The sequence below is a fragment of the Xyrauchen texanus genome, chromosome 47, assembly GCF_025860055.1.
Source record: "Xyrauchen texanus isolate HMW12.3.18 chromosome 47, RBS_HiC_50CHRs, whole genome shotgun sequence".
In the NCBI taxonomy this organism is placed as follows: domain Eukaryota; kingdom Metazoa; phylum Chordata; class Actinopteri; order Cypriniformes; family Catostomidae; genus Xyrauchen; species Xyrauchen texanus.
Window position 1 is genome coordinate 27,191,079 of NC_068322.1, and position 13,452 is coordinate 27,204,530.

The 13,452-nt window shown below is 40.0% G+C and overlaps 1 protein-coding gene across 1 annotated transcript in view; it reads left to right on the forward strand.

Moving 5' to 3' along the window:
• The window catches only part of LOC127638678 (PHD finger protein 21B-like), a 95,256-nt gene extending 87,116 nt beyond the window's left edge, over positions 1-8,140 (forward strand). Inside the window, exons 12-13 of the mRNA XM_052120305.1 lie at positions 3,547-3,650; positions 6,144-8,140. Coding sequence (XP_051976265.1) covers positions 3,547-3,650; positions 6,144-6,404 — 365 coding nt within the window. The 3' untranslated portion in view covers positions 6,405-8,140. The remainder of the gene's footprint in view (positions 1-3,546; positions 3,651-6,143) is intronic.
• The last annotated feature ends 5,312 nt before the right edge of the window (positions 8,141-13,452 follow it).

Here is a 13,452-nt window from a genome sequence, read left to right on the forward strand (position 1 = left end):
CGGGGGAGCACCGCTGCCCCGCCGTCCTCGAGGCTAGTGGGGTCTGGACTCCCTGACCGCCTGGAGCGATGGAGCCGCTGCCAGGGGTGGAGGAGAGCCCGGCCATTCCCCAGAAATGCGGAGGGGTCGAAAGGAGACCGCCGTCCGCGAGGGGAGGAGGGAAGTGACTCCCCGACCTCCTGGAGCGGTAGGGCCACTGCCAGGGGTGGAGGAGTTTCCCCACGAGTCGCCGGGAACGCGGAGGGGCGTTCTGTCTGCCGGGGGTTGTGGGTCTGACTCCGGTCTGCCCGGGGAGGAGCAGCTGTTGTCCACCTGAGAGTGTGGAGGAGTGATTGAGGACCATGCAACAGTGTATCAGAGAACTGGTGAGTATGTTTTTTTTCATCCCTCTCTTCTCTCTCTCTCTCTCTCACTGCCGCTCTGCATTGGCCTTTTCCCTCCCTTTGAAATTTTACAGTGATTTATGGGGAGTACAACGATGTTACAGGAATTACCCCGCTATTTGAATTATTTCTGTTTCCCTCCCCTTGTCCTCTCCCTCATCCAGGTAGACGGGTATGACCTGCCGGCAGACGGGGCGGAAAGAGGGGGGGTGTACGTAATGCCGGGGGCTCCCCAGCCTGAGAGAACGAGGGAGGAATGTGGCAGGGTGGAGGGCGGGGGCCGGGTGGTGATTCTACACACCCGGTCCCTTATCAGGCTAATCAAGCCTCCAAGAGGGACAAATGCCGATTGCGGAAGATGGTGCGGGAGAGAGATTGTGTCTTGCAGTCGTAGACACGATCAACCAAGCCAGAGCTCCCTCCACCAGGCAACTTTACGCCCTGAAGTGGCGCTTGTTCGTGAATTGCTGTTCCTCCCGAGCTGAAGACCCGCAGAGATTCGGTCAGTGCTCTCATTCCTGCAAAAGAGGCTGAAGGGGAGCCTATCCCCATCCACCTTGAAGGTGTATGTAGCCGCTATCGTGGCCCACCATGACGCAGTGGACGGCAAGTCATTGGGTAAGCATGACTTGATTTTCAGGTTCCTTCCTCGGCCAAGCCTGTTCCCCTACTGGGATCTCTCAGTGGTCCTTTTCGGGACTTCAGAGACCCCCCCTTCGAGCCGCTTGACTCAGTTGAGCTCAAGGCCCTCTCCTTGAAGATGGCCCTCCTGATAGGGCTAGCTTCAATCAAGAGGGTTAGGGACCTTCAAGCATTCTCTGTCAGCAACACCTGCCTGGAGTTCGGTCCTGTGAATACTCACATCATCCTGAGACCACGACCGGGCTACATGCCCAAGGTTCCTATGACCCCCTTCAGGGATCAGGTCGTGAACCTGCAAGTGCTGCCCTGGGAAGAGGCAGACCCAGCCTTTTCGTTGCTGTGTCCGCTATGTCCTTTGCATATCTATTTGGACCGCACGCCGAGCTTTCTCTGAGCAGCTCTTTGTCTGCTTTGGCATATGGCGGAAAGGGAATGCCATCTCCAAACAGAGGTTAGCTCACTGTGTCGTTGACGCCATATCCCTGGCCTAACAGACCTAGGCCGTGCCCACCCCCTTGCGGGTTCGAGCACACTTGACGAGAAGTGTGGCATCCTTGTGTGCACTGGCCAATGGCACCTCCCTAGCAGACATCTGCAGAGCAGCGGGCTGGGCAACACCCAACACCTTTGCGAGATTCTACAATCTCAGGGTTTAGTCGGTCTCGTCCTGTGTTTTGTCAGGTCCAAGCCAGTAGAACTCAGAACAGCCAACCGGGTGTTCCGCTTACACCTAGCACCCTTCACCAAGTTGATGCTTCCTCTCCCAGGTTAGCAACTAAGCTTTGCTTCCTGGATGTTCTTCCTCCCTAGCCTTCTGGCCTGCGAATTCAGCGGAGCAATTTGAGACTAGACCCACCACGAGCCACCGGGGTAGGGCTCCGCAGCCTTTATTCCCGAATTTTCAAATCGTTAAGATAGCCCCAGCCGCTTTACACACTATGCGAGAGACATAGAGAGAGAGAATAGGCTGCGGCAGCCGTTCTTGCTCCCATGCTGGTCATGTTGCACCTGTTCCCCCCTCAGGGGTGCTGGGAACCTAAGGTCTGTATATGACACTTTTTCTGGGGGCGTTGGGGAGGGTTACGTGCGGCCGATACAGTTGCTTCTAGCACACAACAGCCTGCTTGCACCTGTGTCAGCAGTTCACGTAACACAGGCTAGTGTATGGCGCTTTTGAACAGGATTCCTTGTGTCACTTCATTCAACACAATGTCGAGTGAGTGACAGAAGGGGAACATCAAGGTTACTGTTGTAACCTCCGTTCCCTGATTGAGGGAACACTCTGTTCCTTTCTGCCACGACACTGGACCTAACACTGTAAATTGCCGTACCTACATTTCTTGGCTCCTCGGTGCAAAACCTGACTGACAGACACAGGCCCGCTTCCTTTTATGCCCGGATGTCCGGGGGCGGGACATGCAAATTCTGTCTGCCAATTTCTCATTGGCCTTTTCTCAAAGTCAGAGGTACATGAGGCTCCCAAGGAAGACCCCTTGTGTCACTTCATTTGACACAACATCTCGTTCCCTTCCTGTGACGTTTTGAGTAACTTGCCACTGTCAGTGATGCGATCATGTGAAATGATGAAGGGATTGTGCGATGATAGGCGTGTTCGAGCGAGTTCGAGTGACTGATCAGCGTCTGGCCTAATGTAGAGCATGCACATTTGAAATGTTGGTCAGTTCCAGCTGGCGCGATCATGCATGTAGCAAGTTCTCAGTGGCACTTTCATTTGCCAGATGCACCATGACAAAAATGACTTGCGCTTCATTTTGATTCTAACAACTTATTGTGCTAACTTTCATTAATCTCTGTTTTTCTTTCATTAATCCGTGTCTATTGTGTCATGTTTATGTAAATAAAAAATTACTAAAACGTTGACTCCAATATATTGCCATTAAAATAATATACTTATCATAATGTACTTAGACTTATCTTAGACTTTCTTATAAACAGGCAATGTTTTGATAGCACGTAACCTTTAGAAATGGATTGTTATTACATGTAACATTCAATAGAATGTATATGTCTATATCTAATATAAAATATCACAAATAAATAAATACATGGACATAAAATATTGATTTGCATTGAAATTATGTAATCTTGTTAGAAGAAATCACTGATCAGTGGAGATCTTCAGTTGAGTTCTGTTGGTGTATATTTTGTGAAAATAACAGTCTGACTGCTCATTATCCAGCTTATTACAAGAGTACTTGACAAATAAATAAAAAAATGCATATACGAAATGAGAGCTATGTAATAATGCAAATTAAGAAACAGAAATACTACATTTGTTTCTGTAAATATACGTTCTGTTCAATTTAATGTGGTCATGTATCTAGTGTTGTTCCCGCAGATATTAGCAGAAGCAGAAAATGTATGAATTGACGGCTATCTTTTCAACTCCCGACTGCAACTTGCAAATCTTGCAGATTGGCAAGGTGAAGAACAGTTCATGTCGAACAAACTTAACGTGATCATACAATGATGTGATGTGATCATGTGTGTGTTTGTGCAGTGCGAGAGGAAGAATGCCAGAAGCTCATGAGGAGGAACACTGAACTGAAGAAAGAGTGTGAACATCTGAGTGAACAGGACCAGAAACTCTGCAAATTTCTCTCTGTAAGAAACTGCTTTAAAGTCTTGACTAGGTGCAATGAGTCAAGTCAATCACAGCCAATCAGAACATATTTCATGTTAAAAAGTTATTATTTTTATATAATTTTTCTCGAGGATTTGCAACAAAAAAAACGAAAACTGTCATGATGTAGTATGACATGGCCTTTGTCCATACGGTCTCTGGCCTTCTGACTGAAATGCTCGGTTTCTGTTCTACTTCTTTTAAACCTCAATGCAAATGCCCACTGTTCTGATTGGCTAACATCTTTGCAGAGCATGCGTCCCCTCTATAAATCTTGTGAGTATATAAATTGATGAGTATATAAATGAAATAATGAAAACATGCAATCAATTTACAAAATCCCCTTCAAACACTCAGTCCAGGCAATCAATAATAGCTTTAAGTCCTAATTTACATGAAGCACACAATTGGTAATATGCTTGGCATCTTTAACCACATGAGTTTGTGCTGTGTAGGGTTTAAATCAAACTTCACTTACACAAACATACATGAAACACTTGCATACTCAGATGTGAAGTAGTCACACATAAATGCATATTGCTGAATGCTCAAACAACTTCATAAGAAATGCTTCAGCAATGTTACATTTTGACCAATACACCAATATGACACAATGCATGAATCTTTTATGTACTGTTGAAGTCAGAAGTTTACATATACATTTAAACTCAGTTTTGGAAAATTCCTGACAGTTAGGATCACTACTTTATTTTAAGAATGAGAAATGTCAGAATAATAGTAGAGAGAATGAATTATTTCAGATGTATTTCTTTCTACTACAATTGTGCTACTGAAATAAAACAATAGAAAACTGAACAAAGTCATCACCCTGTTGCTCTGCAATACTTTTATTAGTAGTTATTCCAGATTTGATAATAAATAATGCTGTGACAGACACAAGCTTTGAATGTGATGTGTTATTAAATCTGTATCTAGCTTTAATGGACCGTCGGGTCCAAAACACATCCGTGTAAGGAAATACGGGATGTTCACCAAGTGGGGAGTTACCTAGCTCGTTTCGCCGGTCGACCTGGGGAAGGGATCGCCTTCGACTGTTTCGGTTCTTAAATATGGAACAGTGGGCATCCTGCAACATTCATTTACAAGAATACGAGACGTCCTGGCTAATACGAGACTATTACGTTCAGTATTCTACTACATTGCCTTTCGATGATCTCAGCTTTTTACATACATTTATTTCACCTCAAATGAATATTTTGTGAGCAATTATGTATTTCTCTGATAAGAAACTGTGTAATAAGTACAATACGCTCTGGGTTGGAGTGCAGATTATGGTTTATTTTGTGAAAAAAATGGCTGGCTATACAATTACTCAAACAAATCAAACAAACACAGAAACAGTAGTATTCAATATGTTACGCACCGGCATTGCTGTCATGTCCAATATAGTTGGCACTGCTCCATCTTTCAATATCAGTTTCTTTACAAAGCCTGATCTTGGTTCTCAAAAGAATCCATGGAGAAATGTGCCAAACAGAGGTATAAAACCACATTTACTTTTCCAAGAACTTAGTTTAAATAAATGTAAGACACTTATTCCTTTGGAAGGCTATGCAGAGATGCGTTTTTTTCACAACCAGGAACACAACAACATTTGAGGACCTTACTTGGCAGCGTTTCCCAAAAGCATCGTAAGCCTAACTAGACTGTAAAAACCATTGGCGGCAATGGACTTTACAATTAACTTAAGCTTGCAATGCTTTTGGGAAAAGTAGCCCTGCATTTAGACAATAAGAAAGGTGGCTTTAAAAGTGAAAATATTGTTTGTTGCATTTCCAGATCATTGAACATAACCCTATTATTGGTCGATATCCCTGCAACCTATTTTTAACCATCTCAATGGTTTTCAGTGTCTCTCCTTAGTTTTAAGGATGCTGTGTTAAGTTGAATGTAGTTTGAAACTTAGAAATACCTGTCAGGAGATCCCTGCATTCAGTTGTGCTCATTGAGTACAAGAACTCATCATCTATAAAAAGGCTAAGCTGCCTTCTCATTGGTTTGACGAGGCGTGCTGCCTGGACAGCTGTAGCGCTGACTGCCCCCTGCTGCATCAAGGTGGTACATCAAGCTTCAGTTGCTCCAATGGTAGGAGCATACATTTTTATGGAATTGACATACAGGTCGAGGGCATGATTAAGTTAACATATTAAATGGACAGCCCTAGAAACATTCCTATTGAGCCTTTCAGACTGAGATTGACAAAACAATTTGTTTTTTTACAGTGAGTGTGTCAAAAAAAATGTTTTTATGCCTGGCCAACAAAATTTATATTTTCTCTCGCATTTCATCGCTGCAGCAGCTTTTATATAATTGTTTTCTTTGATTTTACTCTTTGAAACAGCTTGCTTGTCTTTCGTACTCTTAAAAAAGGTTTGCAAAACAACCATGGAATTACTAGTTGTTCATCTCATCCATAATGGCAGACTTTAAATCTTGTTTTTTGCATTCAACAGAAGTGTATTGCGCATAAGGAGCATCTCTTGGGTCAACAGCGAAACACTCAAGCATCTCTGGAGCGTCTCAAGACTCTGATCCGACTCATCCAGCGAGATCACATGATCCAAGTGACCATGACGGCCACCACCACTGGACCTTCACTGCTTTCACTGCCCTGGATCAAAGCCACTGGCAGCAGCACCAGCACCACAGCGTCTCCCGCAGGCCCTTCCGCAGTACTGCACAAAAACATACTGCAGTCACACGGCAACAACTGACGACTGTCCCGACAGCTCGCTAACAGCTCGCTGAACACATTCATACAGAGACACAGATGGTGATATCACACCAGCGTTGGGTTTTTTGCTTACTGTAATGTCTTACAGATAAAAAAAGGAAAAAATATAGTAAAAAAAAAAAAAAGAAATTAAAAGCATCACTTGATTCAATAAGTATTTTTTAAAGGCAACACACACAGTGCTTTTTACTTACTGATATTTTCATTTAGTATTTTTCTTGGCCTTAATGTATTTACGATTAGGTTGCGATGCCGTTGCAAATATATGAAATAAGTATTCTAAATAGCTAGAGATGTTTGGTTTTACGCATTGCATTTTTTACTGGGGATTTGATGTCTGCGGGGATGGGATAATTGTTTGCAAATAGTGATTGAGAATGTTAGTGTAGTTGTAGTTGAAGTAACTTATGAAACGGAGAGCACTGTACATTGATATATCCAAATAGATTGTTTCCATTTTTGCCATATTAATTCAGGTGAAAGTAAGACAAGGAATTGTTTTTCTTGTGTGCGTGTTGACGAGCATACAAACAACAACAACAACAACAACAACTTTCTCAGTATTAATAGAGAGGACAGAACAAAGTATTTAAGATAATGACAGAATTTTGCCTTTGTAGTGAAGAATTTAGTAAGCCTGTTAATAAATTCAAAAAAGTATTGGACAGAGGAATCACTGTATACATATTATCTTTTTAAAATTTCATCTGGGCTGTCCCGACAACAAAAAAGAAAATAATAGTTAAGTTTGAGTGCCTGATCCCATCATTCATAAAATATACCAAAAACCCTAAACATTTTTGTACCTTTAACATTATAATCTTTTAATCTCATATTGCTCTATTGTTTGTGCCTTAACTTTAAAATGTCCCTCCAAGGATAACACATGTTGGTCATGTGTGATCAGGTGTCTATAACTACTATGTTTAACATTGAAATAAATACAATGAAATGTATTTCTGCATGTTGTTCTACAAAATTCTGTCAAGATGCACATTTGCTGCCTCTGAGGTTGAGGTACCAGTATGTTTTGGGGAGTAGGGTGGGGTTAAGGTAAGGGTTGGTTTAGGTTTAGGGGTAAGGTTAACAGTGTAACTACAAATGTAATTAAATGCAGGTACTTTAAATGTAAGTAAAATGCAACATAACATTGCATCAAATGCTTTAAGGGACAGTACACCCAAAATTGAAAATTCTCTCATAATTTACTCACCCTCATGTCATCCCAGGTGTGCATGACTTCCTTTCTTCTGCAGAACACAAATTAAGATTTTTAGAAGAATATCTCAGTTCTGTCGGTCCATAAAACACAATGGAAGGGTTTTCAGCACTTTAAATCTTCAAAAATCACATGAAGGCTGAATAAAAGTAATCCATAAAACACCAGTCGTTAAATCCATATCATCTGAAGTGATACGATATGTGTGGGTGAGAAAAAGATTATCAATATAAAAAGGTAATTTTTTTCTGTAAAACCTTTGACCAGCCCTGACCAGTAGGTGGCGTTATCCACGAAGAATGCCAATTATCTAAAAACAGAAGAAGAATGTAAAAATGAAAGTGGAGATTTATTGTAAAAAATTAATTCAATATTGATCTGTTTCTGACCCACACCTATTATATTGATTCTGAAGGCATGAATTTAACCATTGAAGTCTTATGGATTACTTTTATGCTGACTTGTGATTTTTGGAGATTCAAAGTTCTGGTCACCATTCACTTGTATTGTATGGACCTGCAGAGCTGAGATATTCTAAAAATCATAATTTGTGTTCTTCAGAAGAAAATAAGTCATACACATCTGGGATGGCATGAGAGTAAATGATGAGTGAATTATAATTGTTGTGTGAACTATCTCTGAAAGTACATAGTAGTTAAAGACACCTAATATAAGGTGGGACCAAAACACTTATGGATTAAAAATAATGATAATGCTACTTTTTTGGGAGGCGCAATTTAGCATAATTTGAATGGTTTGACTTCCTGAAATATTTTGCCAGTTTTAATGACTTCAAACTTAGTGTATGTAAACTACTGACTTCAACTGTACATGAAACACTTGCAAACACAGATGTGAAGTACACAATGAATGCTCAAACATATACATATGAAATGCTTACAACAATGTGAAATGCACATGATACACATATATAACACTTACATACATACCCTTTGCATAAAACACTCAACAACACAGAACTTGATATGTACAGTACATAAAAGATTCATGCATTGTGTCATATTGGTGTATTGGTCAAAATGTAACATTGCTGAAGCATTTCTTATGAAGTTGTTTGAGCATTCAGCAATATGCATTTATGTGTGACTACTTCACATCTGAGTATGCAAGTGTTTCATGTATGTTTGATTTAAACCCTACACAGCACAAACTCATGTGGTTAAAGATGCCAAGCATATTACCAACTATATGAGTCTCACACAGATAAAGACAGCACTATTATAGTCAATGTGTGAAAAATCATTACATTTTAAGAATGTTGTTTTCTGTTTCTTTTTATTTTCTTTTTTTTTACATTTATTAAGTAACAAATTTCATTATTTTCTATTTATACAATTAAGGGTTAACTGTATTTAACAACAACTGTAATAAAACATTATTTATTCTTCCAGATTAAAAAGAACATCTAATGAATTCATTCAAATCTGGTAGAGCATTTGGAAGCATCCTTACATTGTTTTATTCGTAACACTTTCTATTCAGGCCTGTATTTATACTGCACTAGTATGTAGATTAAATGATCATATACGTAATACTATAGTATTATATATTATGACATTATCTGTTTGTATTATTATTATATACCACTGTTATAATACACCAGACATACATCAGTTGTATGATCTTATAGATTATTGTAACCACAGTTATAATGCGTTAGGGATATTCCAAAAGGTGTTCGTTTAATGCTCGATTTTTCGGATTTTGTGTCAAAGAACCACCTGATGCAAAGTGCATTAAATTCCTTTAAAGCACTGCTAGCCATGCATAATCCCATTTATACCATTGTAACTTGCCAGCATTTAAATGTTAAAGCTGTCATTTAAATTTGAAGCACAAATTTAAATTGAAAGAATACAAATAACTGTTAACTTTATCTACAGGTCATAACACCTAAAGTTGTGCCTGTTCTAAATCAGACTCGGAGATAAAGTGTGAATTCATTTTTTTTAATGTTATATTAAAATAAATGACATATTTACAGCCATGGCCAAAAGTATTGGCAGTGACATACATTTTGTTTTTCAATGTTTGCTGCTTCAGTATTTGTAGATTATTTTTTCACATGTTTCTATGGTATACTGGAAAACAATGCTAAGCATTTCATGAGTTTTAAAGGCTTTTATTGGCAAAAACATTCAATACATGAAAAGAGTCAATATTTACAGTGTTGACACTTGTTCTTCATAACCTCTGCAATTCTCTCTGGCATGCTGGATATCAGCATCTGGGCCAAATCCTGACTGATGGCGATCCATTCTTGCCTTATTAGTGCTCGAAGTTGATCACAATTTGTGGGCTTCTGCTTGTCCACTCGCCTTTTGAGGATTGACCACAGGTTAGAGAACTGGGATTAAGATCCAGGGAGTTGCCTAGCCACGGATCAAAAATGTCAATGTAATTATCTCAGAGCAACTGCATTATCACTCTTGCCTTGTGACATGGTGCTTCATCATGCTGGAAAATGCACGGATCATCACCAAATTGCTCCTGGATCATTGGGAGAAGTTGCTCTTGCAGTACCTTTTGATACCATTCTTTATTCATGGCAGTGTTTTTGGGCAGAATTGTGAGAGACCCCACTCCCTTGGATGAAAAGCAACCCCAAACAGTCGGAAGGGGGCTTCATCAGAGAAAATCACTTTGCACTTGTCTTCTGCTGTCCAATCCTTGTACTTCCTGCAGAATTTCAGTCTGTCCTTGATGTTTTTCTTGGAGAGAAGTGGCTTCTTTGCTGCCCTTCTTGACACCAGGCCATTGTCCAAAAGTCTTTGCCTCACTGTGAATGCAGATGCACTCACACCAACCTGCTGCCAATATTGAGCTCTGCACTGGTGCTGACACGATTCTTTAGCTGATTCCTCTGGAGGAGACGGTGCTGGCACACTCTGGGACGTCCTAAATCCTTCTTCAGTGCAGTTGAACCTCTCTCCTTGAAGTTCTTGATGATCCAGTAAATGGTTCTTTCAGGTGCAGTATTCTTTGCATGTGAGGCAATTTTGATGTAAAGCGATGATGACTGCACGTCTTTCTTTAGAGGTAACCGTCGCGAACAAGAACACAATGATTGGAAGCACTTCTTCCCTCCTTTTATAGCAAACAGTCTGCTCTTATAATCCAATCAGAATGATAGAATGATTTCACCTGACTTATACTCGTTCACACTTTCCCAGGTGCTGCTGATATGATTAGTGAAATGATGTTAGCTGGTCATTTTGTGCCAGGGCCAAAAACTGTGAAATTTGGGTTTTTGTGATAAAGTAAAATATTTGGCCAATGAAGCTTTTTGCAATTATTAAAATACATCTGATCACTCTGCACAATAATCTAGAAACAATGTGAATCAACACCACAACGACTGAAGCAGAAAACTTTGCGAAACACAAAATACATGTCACTGCCAATACTTTTTGCCATGGCTGTAGTTTAATGAGATAAAAAATTAGCATGAATATTTAAAAATGTTTTTTTGCAGATCACACACTGTAAAAACTCTGAATGCACAATCCAGAAATAATAGACACATAATCTAGAAGGCACAGCACTCCTCAGAATATGTACATTTAATTCCTATTCTTTGTCATTTTCACAATGAGGAAAATGGGCGTAAGTGACATCTGTTACAGACGTGACAGTTGTAAAAGTAGCACTTACTGTTCTTGATGAGGAAAAAACATCCAAAACACTGAACCCTGAAGAATTTGACCTCTGAGACATCATTATGGTATCCATTAAGACTGTGATATAAGACCATGCGATATAAGACATGGTCCTGGCTTGCGTAATTACTATATCACAAATGGTTGCGTTTTAAAAAGTCTGCGTTGACCGAGTGATGCATGATCTAGCGGGGCCCTCTAGCGGGTGTGTGCAGCACATGCTGAGCAGCGCAGCAATTTCAAGTCTTGCCGGACAGTGGAAGAAGCCTTTGATAGCCAAACAGCTTAATGTCAAACCATCTTTTCCATAGAAGCCCTATGGTTGTAAAAATACAGGTTTTCTACAGGTCAGACTTGGGGCTGATAACCACTGCTGTCTTTTCCATTTTTTCCTGTAGCGCTTCACAATTGATTTAAAGATGGCACTGCATGACTTGATGATGCTGTGTATTGTGAAGTAACGGTTAATCCCAGCTCTCTATATTTGCATCCAGAGGTCGTTTGAACAGAGGCATAAAGCTCTTGCAATGTCTCATTCAGAGGACAGTAGAGTAGGCACATTAATATAAAATGTTAATTGACTGGAATTACCTGTGCATTATAAAGTTTTAACACATGCATTCCAACCAATCAGAATGGAGTATTCAAACAGGCCATGGTATAAATTCTAAGACTTCTATGTGGTCACACCTTTAAGGAAAATAACACGTTATTTAGTGCTGAGCGTGTGTTTTAACTATGAATAGTATTATAAATATGGTTACAATTATTTATGACAAGACAAAGTAAATTACTAGGTGCACTATTATGGGACATTGTGAATAGAACTCAGAAACCTTTATAATGCATCATACATGGTGTTTATACTTTTGTTTTTTAGCCAACATAATGTCTCATTCCTGTATTATCAAATTCAGAATGTAAAGTCAATGCATATCATATTTTGGTTTTGAAAGTGACTCCTGCTAAATATTAAACAAACCTGGATTTGTTACAGCAAAAAGTTATATTTTAAACAGGTATACTTGTATCTTATTTTCATGATGTTTAGATATTTTGGACCACTGGAAAATAAGACATTTAATTGAGAAGCAGAATTGCAAAGGATAATATTAGGCCTATATCTTACAACATTTGGTGAGGTTTATTGTTGAAATATTTTTTTTTATTTGACAATAAAAATAACATAATATACTGTATATTCTCTGACAAAAATTTTTTTCTACAATCCACCAAAATTGATTAAATTCCTTAAAAGTCTACAAACAATACCCCATAATGACAATGTGAAAGAAGTTTATTTGAAATCTTTGAAAATGTATTAAAAATAAAAAACATGTACACAAGTATTCACAGCTTCTTTACATTCATCTCAAGCTGCATCAGGTTGGATGGGGAGCGTCAGTGCACAGCCATTTTCAGATCTCTCCAGAGATGTTCAATCGGGTTCAAGTCTGGGCTCTGACTGGGTCACTCAAGGACATTTCACAGAGTTGTCCCGTAGCCACTAATTTGTTATCTTGGCTGTGTGCTTAGGGTCATTGTCCTGTTGGAAGATGAACCTTCGCCCCAGTCTGAGGTCCAGAGCACTCTGGAGCAGGTTTTCATCAAGGATGTCTCTGTACGTTGCTGCATTCATCTTTCCCTCGATCCTGACTAGACTCCCAGTTCCTGCCGTTGAAAAACATCCCCACAGCATGATGCTGCCACCACCATGCTTCACTGTAGGGATGGTATTGGCCAGGTGATGAGCTGTGCCTGGTTGCCTCCAGACATGTCACTTGCCATTCAGGCTAAAGTGTTCAATCTTTGTTTCATCAGATCAGAGAATTTTGTTTCTCATGGCCTGAGAGTCCTTCAGGTGCCTTTTGGCAAACACCAGGCAGGCTGTCATGTGCCTTTTACTGAGGAGTCAAGTCAAGTCAAGTCAAGTGGTTTTTATTGTCGTTTCAACCATATACAGTTAGTACAGTACACAGCAAAACGAGACAACGTTCCTCCAGGACCATGGTGCTACATAAAACAACAAAGGACCAACATAGGACCACATGAGACTACACAACGAAATAAAATACCTATATAAACTACCTATATATACCTATATAAAGTGCACGTGCAAACATGTGCAA